The sequence below is a fragment of the Canis lupus genome, chromosome 15, assembly GCF_003254725.2.
Source record: "Canis lupus dingo isolate Sandy chromosome 15, ASM325472v2, whole genome shotgun sequence".
Classification (NCBI taxonomy): domain Eukaryota; kingdom Metazoa; phylum Chordata; class Mammalia; order Carnivora; family Canidae; genus Canis; species Canis lupus.
The window spans coordinates 44,267,155-44,283,901 of record NC_064257.1 but is presented as its reverse complement, the minus strand read 5'-3'; the positions used below and the strand labels follow the sequence as shown (position 1 = coordinate 44,283,901).

The 16,747-nt window shown below is 38.3% G+C and overlaps 1 protein-coding gene across 7 annotated transcripts in view; it reads right to left on the bottom strand.

Moving 5' to 3' along the window:
- Positions 1 to 16,747, bottom strand: part of MMAA (metabolism of cobalamin associated A) — a 22,473-nt gene extending 5,726 nt beyond the window's left edge. For 2 of the 7 annotated variants that reach the window (XR_007402290.1, XM_025438843.3), the window contains exons 1-5: positions 16,428 to 16,684; positions 15,229 to 15,388; positions 5,314 to 5,816; positions 2,802 to 2,924; positions 172 to 342 (exon numbers count right to left, since the gene is read on the bottom strand). Coding sequence is in view for 6 of the 7 variants with exons in the window: in XM_025438843.3 (XP_025294628.1) it covers positions 172 to 342; positions 2,802 to 2,924; positions 5,314 to 5,758 (739 nt within the window). In the remaining variant the exon portion in view is untranslated. Of the gene's footprint in view, positions 1 to 171; positions 343 to 2,801; positions 2,925 to 5,313; positions 5,817 to 6,593; positions 7,013 to 7,463; positions 7,638 to 15,228; positions 15,389 to 16,058; positions 16,404 to 16,427 lie in introns of those variants that run through there. The other 5 variants (XM_025438841.3, XM_025438844.3, XM_049094160.1 and 2 more) reach the window with 5 other exon arrangements.

Genomic DNA, 16,747 nt, shown 5'->3' with positions numbered 1-16,747 from the left:
TGTTCTTTTAAGGTCAGGATTATAGCCTGTATTTTTATATCTCCTATAGAATCCAAGCTACCTTTAGTAAATATATGGTGAGTGAACACAATGTTGTTAGTTACCACTTATCTTTATATAGCATTTGTTATAATAGTATTTAATTGTTATGAAATAGAAAATCACACTCACCTACGGTTTCAATAAGAATGATGTCATATCCCCCTCCTTCACACAATAGAATAGCTTCATTTGTGGTCCTTGTCACACCTCCTAAAGTACCTCTAGTAGGAGATGGCCTGATGTATGCATTCATATCTCTTGATAACTCAGTCATTCGGGTTTTATCACCTAAGAGTGATCCTAAAACAGAGAGTTACATTTTATAATCATGGAACACCTATAAGGGCCAATTGTCAGCCAATTCCCAGGTTAAGTGCTTTATGACATTCTTCCCAAAACCTCAAAATTATTTCATATTATTGAGCTTTGGTGCAACACTGAGTATGTGATGCCAAAGTAATCATTTATAACATTTCAAGCCCCTCAAAATTTGTAATGGTTTTCCACTGACTAGAGGTTCCAGTCTGGATTCTTTAGCCTACCACGAAAGGCCCTCAGGATGCAGCCCTACCTTACCTGTCCAATTTCAGCTTCCACAGTCCCCAAACCAATCTTCCATTCAGCCAAGATGGTTTCTTTACTGTCATCTTAACATTGTTATCTTTATGGTTTTCAACAGGGGATGAGTTTGCCCCCAGAGGAAACCTGGCAATGACTAGCGAGATTTTTACTTGTCGTAACTGGAGGTAGGATGCTACTGGTATCTGGTGGGTAGAGGGCAAGGCTAAACATCCTTCAGTGTCAGGAAGCTGCCCCAAACAAGAATGCCATTTGTGCCAAGGCTGAGAAATTTTGCTTTAATATAAGCTCCCTGCCCATGGAATCATGCCTTACAGATTGTGTAATGAGTGCTTGTTCACAGTAGGCACTGAATATAATGCCTCCTATGGAATAAAACTAGTGATGTTCCAGGGCTTAGTTCAGTATTTTGGCAAATATCACTCCTTGCAAATTCTAGAAGACTAAAAGACCTGGAACTATTGAAATTACCTCAAACTTTTACTTTCCTTTAGCCATATAACAACATTTGAAGGTATAGTGCTATTCTAACTTGGATTTTAATTTTCCACTCTGCCTAAGAGCTAAGTTTTCCACATAAAGTTGATGCTAAACATTGAGAAGTCCCTCACAGATAGATATGATCTCTCCCCTCATGGTTCCAGTTTAGAGTTCTTATAGGTTCTAATTCTAGAGAGCATACATCTACCACATATCTCAACTACCTTATTTATTCCACACAAAACTTTTTTCTAAAGTCATTTCCTACATGAAATCATCTTTGTGTAAGTCAACAATCTGCCAAAGCTGTACTTGAAATTATTATCTGATAGATCCTAATATACAGAACTAAACATTATGAAATTACTCTCTCCTCTAATGGTCTCGGCCAATGAGTACAAAACTGTCTGTTGTAGACTGCCGGGGTGGTTTCAAAGCTCCTGCAAAGGGTCTGTGAATCCAAAGCACAACAAGGACTGATTCCAGGCCAAAAAAGTAATACTTCTCAACTTTAGCATCATGCTGTATTTCAAATATATGGTACTGGAGCAATAATAGAAATGTAGAAACTTAGAGTGTTTCTACATAAAATAAAATTTTATTTTATGGTTAACATTTTTATTATAGTGAATCAAAAATTGTGCATATTCTCAGTTAAAGTTCTCAATAGGTGGTAACAGAAATTGTTGTCTGCCTCTCTACTGACCTAAAGCCCTTGAAATATGATCATATCATCTCTATTTTTTTTTTTAGCAATAAACCCATAGTATGTAAAGCAAACACTTCCACTAAATGCCCTGTATTTTCCCCTCACAACACACATTATGTTGTAGTGGCCTGTGTTTACATGTCTGAATCCCTCATTAGATATAAACCTTTAGAAGGCCAAGAGGACTGTGTCTCAGTCACCATCACACAAGACAGTGCCTTCTTGGTACAGTGCCTTGTCCATAGTAGACATTCAAATACTTGTTAAATGAGGAACTGCAATGTGAGAGGGGTAAGGGAAGCAAGTTTCCTGAATATTCATATAGTATGCTTGATATTTTCCTGAAATGATCCTTTGAGGAAACTAAGTTCATTCATTTTCTCTCTGATGAGCTGCAATTTAAACTTTGAGTGACTGTGTCCCCTCAAACCAGTTACATAGTTGCTGAGCCCTAGAAGGGACACACCAAGGTAAGTGCTGGAGGGAGAAGAGTGGTGTATTACATGGTCCCTCTAAGAGCTTTGTTTCACTGAACATGTAATGTGAACAGGTGACAAGTTATAAAAGGCAGTAAGATACTCTTTTAAGCTTAAGAGATGTTACGACAATATAAGAAAAAAGTGATTGAGGACATGGACCCATTTTCTGAACTATGTAGGGGCTGATACAGCCAGGAAAAAAAACAACGAAGGGAAGAGGGGCCTAGTGTCAGCTGAATAGACACAGAGTTGAAATTGGCTTTTGATTTTTAACTTCTGGCCCCCTTTTCCTAGTTCTCTAAGAAGTCCCCAGCTTCCTCCTGGACTACCCACAAACTAAGGAGCCCAAGGCCCCAATCTCTGCCTCGCCCCCTAAAACTCTCTCCTTTCAGTGAGACCAAACTCAGCTGGAGGTTAGAAGTCACGGGACTGTGCAAATTCCCATTAAATTATGTAACAGGGAGCCCGATGAGCCCCTGCTCTGCAATTTAAAAAGAATCAGCAATACTTACCACCACTAGTACAAGAAGAAGGGTCCACAGCTAGTACAGATAATTTGTGGCCTCTCTCAGTAAGCATTTTTCCAAAATACTCTATAAAGGTTGATTTTCCAGCACCAGGGGGCCCAGACAATCCTATGTTAGAGAGAAACCTAATTTAATGAAAGGAATGAGATCAGCACTATGATAAGTTCTATTCAAATATTAGATTACTTTCTATTTCTCATAATGTATTGAAGCCATCATTAAAGTATTTTAACATTTCCTAAACGAAAAACCATTTATCGAAGTTCCTGAGTAATAGGAATATAGGAAGAAAACAATTCTGAGTTCCATATGTTCTTCAAATTCACTTTGTAAAAATATGATTTGCCTTTTTACAATAACATAGATCTTTTTGGACAGACTTCATTGCCTATGTTGTTAATGTGCTGAATTCCCACATTTCATCATGATCAGTGATTATTCCACCTACCCCATTGCTGTACACTTTATCTCCCCATCAGAAAAACAACTCACTACTCTAGAAATTCCCAGTGATTGCAAAAATAATTTTCTATTTATGAAAGATAATTTTTCTTCATCTTACCCATACTCAAAATATAGGATATAAGCTGAATCCTGAAAAAATTAGTCTTAAGAAAGGCAGAAAATTTTTCTGCTTGGAGAGTTCACAGAGCATGGCAGCTAAGAGCACCACACCCTGGAGCCAGGTGGCCAGTTTTGGTTCTAGCACTGCCTCTTATGCGCTATGTAATCCTGGTGAAGTTACTTAACCACTCTGTACCTGACTACACTCTGCAATAAAACGCATACGATAGTACAATAGTACGTATCTCTTCAGGATGCTGTAAGAATTAGATGAGCTGATATTTGCCACGTTTAGATTAAATATACAGCATTATATATACAGAATTTAAGCATTTAATTGTAATTATATTCCAAAGTATGTGTATGTCATAGGTATGCTTGGCTCCTTTCTGTAATTTTCAGGGCAGGTCTCTTTCTTAAACATCTTTATGGGTGAGGAACAAACATTTGTTACTTGTATCTATGATGGTGATAAAATAGCTACAATAAAGACAGGTTTATCTGGCCTCATAAGACCAAAATGAAAGAACCAGAATAGCAATGAAAATTTGTGAGTTACTAGTTAGTTACTGTTGAGTTGCTGGTTAACTCTGTATATTTCTGGGATGTTTTCTCTTCAAATATCCTTTAAATGTAATAAGTAAACACTTTGTCATAACTGGAATTTCTCTTTGGGAGTCTGCTATTTTGTCTGTCTACACAATACATAAAGATTAACAACAGTCAACACAGTACTCTCGAAATGAGAGTTCCTTCAGGACAGAAGAATAGGATGTATGAACAATACAGACTAGTACCAGATATGTTGGTGAACTCTTTTTGAAATGATCTTTAATGATTTATACCCTGTTACCCTAAAATTAGAAGGTTTTAATCCCATATCTTCAATAAACTAAGATATATGTCTAATATAATGACAGTCAATTTTTAAGTGTATTTACTCAATCCTCACAAAATTTCTGCACTTTGTCTACCATTTCAAGTTCTTTTCAGTGGGAAGGTTGGTTGGAATCACCTACTTTGCCATCATGAAAAGCTCTCATTCCACCCAAACATATCTAAATTGTTTAAAAATGCACAATTAAAAAATATATAACAAGCTTATTTGCAATCATGGAACCTCATCAATTGTTCAAGAAATCAAGTGAACATCTCATATTTTTAGACAGCAAATGAATATGGTCTCTCCTTTAAAACACATTTTGGTATTGAGATGGCTGGGCTTAGAGTCAAGCAACTCCAAGAAACTTTAACAAAAAGTACCTGAAAGAAGTGAGACTTGCTGTAGGGAGACTAATAAAACACCTAAGAAGTAGAATTTTGAAATGTGGGGGATCCCTGGGTGGCGCAGCGGTTTGGCGCCTGCTTTTGCCCAGGGCGTGATCCTGGAGACCCGGGATCGAATCCCACATCGGGCTCCCGGTGCATGGAGCCTGCTTCTCCCTCTGCCTATGTCTCTACCTCTCTCTCTCTCTGTGTGACTATCATAAATAAATAAAAATTAAAAAAAAAAAAAAAGAATTTTGAAATGTGGTAAGGATAATTATACTTGATATAAATACAAAAAAAAAGGCATTCACTTCAGACCATCAAGCAGAAGGACTACCAAGAGAAAGCAGTAAACCAGTTAACAGTTACTCATATGCATATTCTATTCTGGGAGCCACAGATTCTTGCCAAAATAGGAGTCTTATATTATTCTCTTAAAATATAGAGCCTTGGTTCAAATGACCATGATATTTTCCCCTCAACATAAAAAGACTAATATTTGGGGAAAAGGGGGTGGGGAGCATTTAAAATCCAGCCCAAAATTCTGGAAAGAAAAAAAGAATTTCCATTAGATTACAAAATGTTTAGACTTATTTTAAAGCAGAAAATTTAGAAAAATAGTTACTGAACGGACCGAAAGGAAAATAAAAAAAAGAAGACTGACCCACTCGAAATGCTAGTGGTTTTCCTTTATTTATTTGTTCTCGCTCTCTGTGGTAGACTAATACTTTCTGAAGAAGCACCTGAGCTAACTCTTTTTTCCTCTTGTGGGTTGATTCTATAAGAGTTATGGCCTCTGCTAAGCAGGCCCTGTGCCCTTGGATTAAACCGGTATAAAGTTTATCCACAAATCTTTGTTCTTTATCAGAAAGTTCTTCCGTGTGTTCCTTTAAGGTTGTTTGTACACATAATTTTCTCTTTAAACCATTTGACAGCAGTATCCATTCTGTACAATGGAGTCTGAGAGAATTAAATGGCCCAGCACAAGGGAGTCCTGATCCGAGATGAGTACTTGAGTGAAAGATGAAGTGGTAACGACGGAAAGGTGTTCTTAAAAGGCCTTTTAGGAAACGCTGGTGAGAATGCTGCAGTAGCATGGGAATATTCATTTTGTTTGTAACCGCAGAAACACTGGATGTTTTTTGGCTCAATGTGATTTGTGACTCCCTAGAAGAAAGAAAAACGTAGTTTTTGCCAATTCAATATACAATTAAGATACTGAAGTTAGTAAAACTGCAAGCTTAGTGTTTTCCCTATATTCTAAACACACATAATCAAGCTTCTGGGCAGTACATATGGGTGAAAATTTCTTACCAAATCTAAGAGAAGATCTCTACCCCCCAACCACCACCGACAGTTAATATTCAGAGGAGCCCAAATGATGGATTATTGCTCTACGGTGAAATACAAGGTACATTAAAATTTTCTTCTAAACAAAAAATAATATTAAAAAAATCCTGTTAGGGTGGAAATTTTATGTCATGCTTATTTTCTTCTGTCTACAGACTTAACAATTTCCTCAGGTCAAATACATCCTATTTTGCATTCTAAAGGTAAAAAAAAAATCCTCCGATGCTAGCCTTTTATTCTTTTTCTACAAAAAAACAATAAAAAAAGTGAATAGTAGTGTAGACACTTGCGGCATAAGTTTAGATAAATGTATGTATTCAATGGGCTCACCCTAGAACACAGATATATGCAAATAATGGCCTAACATAAGCACACCATTACCACCCCCACCCCACCCCCGGGCCTTCATGTGAAAAGAACTGTGAGGTTTGAATGGGAACTATATCAGTGTATTTCTAAGTTTGGCTCAAACTGCCTGGTGCGTACGAAAAATGCATATTCCCAGGTCCAGGCATCACAATCTCTGTAGGTAAAAAAGCACACTGAAGTCTGAACCACTATGGAATTAGATGAGGAAGCTTTACATAGACTTACTGATACTCTCCATTTCAAACCATATTCCACAGTGAAGCTGACAGTACATGGAAAGTCAGGAAAGTGCAGAGGTTATGAGCCTTGGCCACTGTGAGTCTCTGCCAACTTAAGCTACCACGATATGACCACCTTGTGCTTCAGCATCCTCTTGAGTTAACAAAACAGGTAAAGAGAAGAGGATGGCTATGAAAATGAATTCAGTTAATTCATGCACAAAACCTCAAGTAAAAAGCCTGGAACAGTGCCTAGCATAGAGTAGGACCTCAATAAACATTAGCTTTTATTATTATTATACCAATTTATAAGACATTAGTACAAATTAGGTAATAGACCTAGCTTCCAGTGGCAAACTAGAATTTACATACAAATGATACATATGGCCTACCAAATTTGGGTTTACAATTATTTGAAAATTTTGATTTTTCAACTACCTTATAGCAGAATGAAATAAATTACCATATTGCTCCAAAGTACATCTCTAAATTGTATTTCAAGGCCAATCAGCATGAAATTAATTTTACTAAATAAATTCTAATAGGAAAAAGAAGACATTTTAAGTTTTCTATTGTTAGAACTACAACTGCTCATTATTTTTCCATGGGGGGGGGGCAAAGGGGCATTAGGACTTCTATTTTTACGAAATTAATCTTATTCTAAAAGGACAGTTTATGGAAAACCTAGTAAAACCAGTCCTAAAAAAATTTAAAAACATCCTTCATGCAAACATACAAAAAGACATCTAAAAGAAGAGAGTTAAGAGGGGCTCTATCTTGGAAACTCTCTTTAAGCACACTTCTCAACAATACCACTGCCATTCCTACAGACTGGAAGCTCATAAGGAAGAACTGTTATTTTTACTCAACCACTCACTATTTTCTGAGCATATACTGCTTTTCAGGTCCCATACTAGGTTTAAGAAAAATAATCATGGGGATCCCTGGGTGGCTCAGTGGTTCAGCGCCTGCCTTTGGCCCAGGGCGTGATCCTGGAGACCCGGGATCGAGTCCCACGTCGGGCTCCCAGCATGGAGCCTGCTTCTCCCTCTGCCTGTGTCTCTGCCTCTCTCTCTCTCTATCATGAATAAAAAAAAAAAAAAAGGAATAATAATCATGACAGTGTTAGTGTTGGTGGTGACAATGATATTTTACTATGGTCCAGTCATTTTACTAGGACCTTTTATATTAGGTTCCTAAGGCTGCTGTAACAAATTACCACAAACTGGGTGGTTTAAAACAACAGAAATTTATTCTCTCACTGTTCTGGAAGCTGGAAGTCAGCAATCAAAATGCTAGCAGGCCTGCACTCTCTATGAAAGCTCTAGGGGAAGACTCTTCCTGTCCCTCCTAGCTCCTGGAGGCTCCTGGTGTTCCGTGACTCACAGCCGCACAACTGCAATCTCTGCCTCTGGCTTTCATATGGTCTTCTATCCTCTGTGTCTCTCCTCTGTGTGGAGATTTGTCACTGAATTGGATCCACACAGATAATCCAGGATGATTTCATCTCAAGATCCTTAACTTAGGGGCACCTGGGTGGCTCAATCAGTTAAGCATTGACTCTTGATTTTGGCTCAGGTCATGATCTCAGAGTCGTGAGACTGAGCCCCAAGACAGGCTCTGTCTGGACATGAAACCTGCTTGAGATTCTCCCTCTCCCTCTGCACACCCCTGGTTGCACACACTCGAAAGAAAAAGAAAAAGAAAAGAAAAAGAAAAAGAAAAAGAAAAAGAAAAAGAAAGAAAGAAAGAAAGAAAGAAAAGAGAGAAAGAAAAGAGAGAAAGGAAGGAAAAAGAAAGAAAGAAGAAAGAAAGAAAGAAAGAAAGAAAGAAAGAAAGAAAGAAAGAAAGAAAGAAAGATCCTTAACTTAAATATCATCTGTAAAACCTCTTTTTCCAAATATAAGTCATATTCACAAGTTCCAAGGATTAGGACATGGGTATATCTTTTTGAAGACCACCATTCAATCTACTACACCTTCTAAGGCGAACTGTCTTATTATATTACTCTAAATGACATAATCTCAGCACTTCATCTCACTTTATTCTCCCAGACAATTCTATGCTGACATTTATTATTATGATGATTTATTCTCATTTAATAAGGGAGGGAAAGCAAGAGTGAGTTAGGTGACTAATGTCATAGACAATGGGAGGGCCAGGACTGACTATGGCATTTTTTTCTTAACAAATTATTTTAGGATCAAAGAAAAGTCCTCTAGCTAAAAGGTAAAGAGATATTACTAATCCTGCCCTTCCCAAAGCAAGTAAAAAACATTTTTTTTTTTTTAAGTGTGTAGTGAGGGGCACCTGGGTGGCTCAGTCGGCTAAGCATCTGACTCTTGGTTTTGGCTCAGGTCATGATCTCATGGGTCATGAAATCAAGCTCAGTGGGGAGTCTAATTGAGATTGTCTCCCTCAGCTCCTTCCCCCCCCCCAAAATAAATAAACTTAAAAAAAAGTGTGCAGTGTGGTGGCATTAGAAGAGCCAAAGAACACAGAAGAGGAAATGCTGACCAAGATACAGAACATTCTTACTACCAAACCTAGACCTACCCTCCCTTAGGGAGAGATGCTATCTATGTGGTCTAAGAAAAAAATTTTTTTAACTATTTAAAATATGCCCTTTAATTAACAAATCTTACCATGACTATCTCGTTACCCAACATAGTTATGATCAAAAAACAGCAAAGTAATATGCTGAGAGAGAGAGGGAGAAAGAAACAAGATTATAAAGCATTCATTCAATGAATATTTGAGCATTTACCATGTGTCATGCAATAGTCTAGCACTGGGGATACAACAAAGATCAAAACAGAACAAAGTTCTTACCCTCCTGAAGCTAACATAGTAAGGGAAGAGAGACAACAGACATATAAATAAGGAGGCCAGTGTGGCTAGACGTGAATAAGCAAGGGGGAAAGCATAAGAGAGAAAGCCAAAGAGGGGGTTAGATATATAGCCACAGATATGACTGGAAGAACTTTGACTTTGAACAAGAAGGGAAGCAAGAGGACAAAGAAGAACCTGATCTGACTTCTGTTATAAAAAGATCTGATGGGGATGCAAGAACAGAAATGGGAAGACCAGCTAAGAGATGACTGCAATACTGCACATGAGAACTGATGAGGACATGGATCAGGTGGGGCTGGTGTTAAATCAGATTCTGGATGAATTCTAAAGGATCTGCTAATAAATGAGATGTGGGATGGAAGAGAAAGGATTTAGCACAGGTTTTACCCTGAGCCACAGCAAAGATGGAGTTGCCCTGTCATGAGCTGGGGAAGACTGATGCCTACCAAACTGCCAAGTGGGATCCTAAGTGGGAAATTGCATTACTAGTGTAAGAAAGAGGTCAGAGCTTAAGTGTAAATTTGAGAATCATTAATATTTAGGTGTTAATTAAATCTATAAGACCAAATGAGATTAGCAGAAGAGTGGCTAGAGATAAAGAGGTGTTACACCATTTTTCATAAAATTTTACACACACATGCACAGATATCCCTATGTCAAAATGTTAACTTCGTCTGTAGCTAAATGGTATTATAGTGCTTATATGTTGTTTTTTTAGCTAATCATATTTTTCTGTATAGGCAAAATAATGATCCCTCCCCCCAAAGATGTCCATGTCTTAACAAAGGGCTACTAATGCCTTGGTTTTAGCCCAGTAAAACCCTTGTCAGACTTCTGACCTACAGAACTGTAAGATGATAAATTTGTGTTATTTTACGCCACTAAGTTTGTGGTTATTTGTTATAGCAGCAAAAGAAAACTAATACAATTGCTATTGTAAAAAAAATCTTTTTAAAAAACAAAATTTGTATACTTTTAATAAGAAATATCTAATAACTACTCATGATTTAATTTTACTTCTGTATCTGTAACCTGTAACTTGCTTCCTTCTGTATTGAGATTTCTTCATAATGTGAGAATCAAACTTGATGAGTCCTTAATTTAAACAGTTACTATGACTATCAGCATTACATTAAATATATATTTATGTCAGTTTCTAAATTAGACATAAAATTAGCATATATACTTTAAAAACCTAGTAAAAAGAATTATGTACAAGGTGAAAAAAGTGATAATCATGTTTTAGCTATGCTTCTATGCACATTCTATCAGAATCATCACATTAAGATATGAAGTTCAACAGTACTCTGAAATAATGGGATACACATGGGCTAGTAATCATTTTGAGCATGGCAGCTTTAAAAAAAGTCTTTATGCTATAACAAAAATTAGGTGTCTAGGATGCTTATCTTCCACTTTTTTGCCTGACAAAGTCCTACTCAGTTCAAATATCACGTCTTCTAAGACACATCTACCCCTACCTTTCCCAGGCAATCAACTGTTCCATTTGCAAAGCTCCACAGCCTTTTATTCATCTTGTTTTCTAATTTATCCACTTACAGGTCTCTCCCCACTAATTTTATCCCTCAGCCCAGCTGATCCTCCTAAAGAAAAGACAGTATTTTTTTATGTTTCCTCAGAATCCAGCATAGTAATGTGTTAAATTTTTTTCAAGGTTCCTGTTCCCAATCAAAGCACCGTTGACATCTAATGTTCCAAAACAGAAAAACAGAAAGATAAGTTTGTAAGGAATCAAGACCTAGTAACGAGATTTACTAGATGAAAATATGTCCACTTATAATAATGCAAGCAAACAGTAGTCTCTAAATGAGATGAAAAAATTGTCTAATAAATAGTACGCAGGTTGCTCTAACAGAAGAGTTATTTCTTACAACAATGTAATCGAAGTCTTTCTCAGAAAATCCGTGCTGACAAGCTCATGGTTTAGCAGGGTTGCACAGGGTTTATTGCAGGGTTTAGCACAAATTGGGATTGTGAAGTGGTCTGCTCTTTGATGCCAATACAAATCTTAAAAGGCCTTAAAAAAAAAAAAAGAGCCAGGAAAAGGATGACATCATTTGCTAAAACCAAAAAGCTATCCAGATGTATATAATCCAAGGTTTTTACACCTTCAAATCTCTCCATGGAGGCTGATTTTCTTGATGCCCCCAAACCTTCTGGACCATGGGAATGGCAAAGCAGCAGCTACCTTTCACTGACCATTTATCATGTGTGAGATATTTTTGCATACATTTCTTCAGCTGAGCCTCACAACAGTACACACGATTCTCTTTTACAGGTGAGGCTCAGTCAAGTTACACTGATTGACCAAGGCCTCACAACGAGCGGCAGAATTTGGGAGAAATGACAGATTTTAAAAATCCAGATGTATATGAGAGAAGTGGTGTAATATTGCACCAAGGGAATACCAAATAACATTTAAATATGGAATGAGGGATGCCTGGGTGGCTCAGTGGTTGAGCTTCTGCCTTCAGCTCAGGGCTGATCTCGGAGTCCCAGGATTGAGTCCCATATCGGGCTCCTTGCATGGAGCCTGCTTCTCCTGTCTCTGCCTCACTCTCTGCCTCTCTCTTTGCCTCTCTGTCTCTCATGAATAAGTAAATAAAATCTTAAAAAAAAAAAAAAGGAATGATTATGGCAAACTGTCTTCTTCATTTTGTTTCTCTTTTCTTTGCTTAGGCCAAAATGAAAAATTGGTTTACATTTTCTGGGCAAACCTTACCAGCAGGACATCCCAATAGTGTATTAGTTGACAGAACAACCAAATTTCTACAGTTTTAAAATGTTTTTCACTCCAGAGAATAATTCACTTTTGACAATCAAGGGCATAACATGTAACTCATCCTTGTATGAACAACTCTTATAACATGTCACCGACAGAAAAAACTAGACTACTGGAGTGGCAAAATCATCGAGGTAGGGAGAAAGACCTCCCATCTACTTGTGTAACTAAGCACCTTTTCCTGCTTTCTTATGGAAAGACATTTTAAAACTTAGCCAAAAATCAAATCAAACAGTTTCAATGAATTTTCATGATTCCTGAGAATCATGGAGGTCTCATCCTATAATTTTAAGCTCAGTACTACCTAAATACATGAGAAATTTCACATTTACAACATTGAGTAAGATCCCTCAAAGCCTTGCCATTCTTAATAAACCAGGATGTTAATTTATTAATATACAATGAAAAATATGAAGTAGGCAAAAACAATAAAACGAGTAGGTGAGTGAACCCCTCTCAGGGAAAAAGGTTCGATATGGACGGCAGCATTTAAGATTCACATTTGTTTTCCTCCAATATCTCTTTTTAAATTTTCTTTTTTCTTTCTTTTTTTTTTTTTTTTTGACAGAGAATGAGAGAGAGAGAGAGAGAGAGAGACCAAGTGTTGGGTGGGCTGGGGGGAGGGCAGACAGAGAGAATCTTAAGCAGGCTATACACCCAGCATAATGCCTGAAGTGGGGCTTGATCTCACCACTCCGAGATTATGCCATGAGCTGAAATTAAAAGTCAGAGGCTTAACCCATTGAGTCAACCAGGTGCCCCTCCGATACCTTTTATATCCATTTCCTCCTTCTCCACCTCCTTCCCATATTTCTCTACTCTAAAGGCTTTCAAGGGATCCCTGGGTGGCGCAGCGGTTTGGCGCCTGCCTTTGGCCCAGGGCGCGATCCTGGAGACCCAGGATCGAATCCCACATCAGGCTCCCGGTGCTGCTTCTCCCTCTGCCTGTGTCTCTGCCTCTCTCTCTCTCTCTCTCTCTCTCTCTCTGTGACTATCATAAATAAATAAAAATTAAAAAAAAAAATAAATAAAGGCTTTCAAGCTATGATCAATGGCCATAGGAAGAAATGTGCTTACATCAGTCAACACATAGGAACATAAGTGAAAGAAAGTTTCACAAAACATTTCTTATTGTTAGTATATGTGATACATTCTAATATTATATTTCTATTCTGTATTTTATTTTTTATTATTTTTTATTTTTTAAAGATTATTTATTATTTATTCATGAGAGACACAGAGAGAGAGAGAGAGAGAGAGGCAGAGACACAGAGGGAGAAGCAGGCTCCTTCAGGGAGCCTGACGTGGCACTCAATCCCAGGTCTCCAGGATCACACCCTGGGGTGAAGATGGCGCTAAACCACTGATCCACCTAAGCTGCCCATCTATTCTGTATTTTAAAATGCAGATTGCAAACTACCACAGGCGCAACATTAGGTTTGAAAAACCCTGATCTACTCCAGCTACCTCTATGACCATTATTAATTCACCTTCCATATTACCACTTATCATAAAATGTAAATTTATTTTAATCCTCTGCTTAAAATACATTTAGCTTAAATACCTTTGCCTTATCTGTAAAAAAAATAGTTTTTCTTTAATTCAGCCATTCATTTATTCAGCAGCTATTTATTGAGAACCTACTGACACACTAGGCGCTGTGCTATACATTGGTGTATGGATCCAACATAGGTCCTAACATCATAAAGTTTACCATCCAGTGAAGACAGTTATTACAAAAACATTACATACTCTTTAGGAGTGCTCTTATCTACCTTTCCAATTTAATTCATTTTCCTCCTTCACTTTTACCGCATTGCTGTCACTATTCTGATTTGCACACAGGTCCCAGAAAAAACATACTCTTTGCCCATTGTCCGTGATGTTCTTTCTGATTGGAATGCCCTTCTCTCCTTTAATCATCTCACAGATTCTTCTTCAGCCTTCAAGAACTAAGGTCTTGAAACTAGAAACAATGCTCCCCCTTCCCATGCCCTTTCAATTGTCACTCCTATCTCTTGTCATCATGTATAGGTCACATCCCTCTACTCTAATATTGGTCACATTGTTTTGAGTTGTTCGTCCCGCCTGCACTATGGGTTATCTTTGTACCCACAGCATAGTTTATTGGTCATAGAATGAATTAACGTATACTATAATTGTGCTTGGATCAATAACTCCATTATGCTGATTATTCAATGTTTGAAAACATACATTTTTCTAGATTTTACAGTAAATATATATTTATTTTAAGGACTTTCTTTTTAAAGTCTTATTTCAATATATGGATGTTTTCCTTCATTAAAAATTTGCTCAGCAGCAGCCAGTCTAACTTGGGATATTTGTCTTGACATTGATCCAATGAATATTCTCAATTTCAATAACTACTCTGGCAAGAAAAAGCATACAGGATTTCCAAAATCAATACATTAGGTCAGTGTCTGCAGCAAAGCACAGTTCATACAGGCAATACAGTGTTACACCATGTGTTTCCATTTCTCAATGCTAATCATTTTTGATTTGAAGATAAACTGTCAGATGCCAATAATCTGTTTCCCATTTCCCACCATCCCCCACAGAAGATTTTACACTGTCCTTTTCAAATAATCTCAGGAAATTTTAGTAGAGTAGAATGACTTTTTTAACAAGCAACCTTTAAATAGGTCATTGTTATATAAGAGTAGTACCAAATACATACTGAACTCATCAGGGAATATTCTAAGGTTCTCTGTCCACTCTACCTTTTATTACTTTTCCAGTTAAGACTCAGATTTCCCAATTTCCACTTTTAGGTTTCAATCTGTTGGAGAAATCTCTATTTTTCTAAATTTCATCACCATTAAACATTTTCATTCACTCCCATTGCTATCACTTAAGTTCAAATCCAAAATGGTCTCAGGGGAGCCCTATGTGTGATCTGCCTATGAGGGACTCACATGCCCACATGGTAATAGTCAGCTGAGGGGCAAATGTTTCAGGTACTCACCAGTCCTTTCCATGCTAAATACACGTTTTCTTTAGACATCTTCAAATATCTCAAGTTGAGATTTAGATTTCTTGTGATCATCTAAACTTTCATGTTTCTTTTGCCTCTAATAGCAGCCCTTAAAATAGCTGAGTTGTTCCTTTATAAAAATTCTTATTACCTTGAACACAAAACGGTATTAAGTGTTTACCAGTAAAAGAGTATTTTGGACCTTGCAGATGACCCCGAAATGATTAAGAATCTTCACAGGCGTCCTGGAAACTTGGGTTTTCTACCAACTTGGAAAAGCTACAGCAATCTATTCGTTTTCCAAAGTATACGTATTAGGGCACAGCTCTTAAGAAAGGTAATATAATAAGAAATTGTATGCCCTTGCTGCTTAGATGCTCTTTCATTTGCTAAAGACAAATATAAATTTGAATACGGCACGACTGCTGGAAAGGACTTCGCCTCTCCAGAGTACCTGACAAAGCCTAGATTCTCTTTGTGACTTTCAGTTTGAGCCCTACTTTTACACCCTGGATTTTTTTTTTAATACTAAATTTATTTTTTATTGGTGTTCAATTTGCCAACATGCAGAATAACACCCAGTGCTCATCCCGTCAAGTGCCCCCCCAGTGCCTGCCACCCAGTCACCCCCACCCCCCACCCTCCTCCCCTTCCACCACCCCTAGTTCGTTTCCCAGAGTTAGGAGCCTCTCATGTTCTGTCTCCCTTTCTGATATTTCCCACACATTTCTTCTCCCTTCCCTTCTATTCCCTTTCACTATTATTTATATTCCCCAAATGAATGAGACCATATAATGTTTGTCCTTCTCCGACTGACTTACTTCACTCAGCATAATACCCTCCAGGTCCATCCACATCAATGTAAATGGTGGGTATTTGCCATTTCTAAGGGCTGAGGAATATTCCATTGTATACATAGACCACAGCTTCTTTATCCATCATCTTTCGATGGACACCGAGGCTCCTTCCACAGTGTGGCTATCGTGGCCATCGCTGCTAGAAACATCGGGGTGCACCCTGGACTTTATTCCATAGAAGGGGAGTTTTAATTTCATTCTTTGGTAGTAGCTACGCTGCTCCGCCTTTCTCCGATCCATTCTCTGCCTACCCACCCGCCAGCTCTGGCAGCGGAGGGACCAACACCCTTTCCAAAAGCCTCCTTACTGTGGCAGAACGGTACGCTCACAGACCTGCCTACAATGATGTAGATCTTAAATCACAGCGTCCAGAACGTTTCCTTTTCAAGGAAAAAAAGCAACGAAACTTCTCTGTGGAACCCCTTTTGCCGGCGCCTGCCAGTGGGCGTCATACCCCGCATTCCCAGGAGCACCCAACTTAGTAATATTCTCCTTTTCCCTCCCCCGCCCCAAATCCTCCAGGGGGCGCCCCCGACGCCGGGGTGGGCCCCCTACGGCAGCCCGAGGCGGCAGCCCAGCCCCGGCTCCGGACTCACCCGCCCGAGGCCGCGGAAGCGCAGCCCGCCCCGCCCCTTCCGCCGCACGGGGCCCGC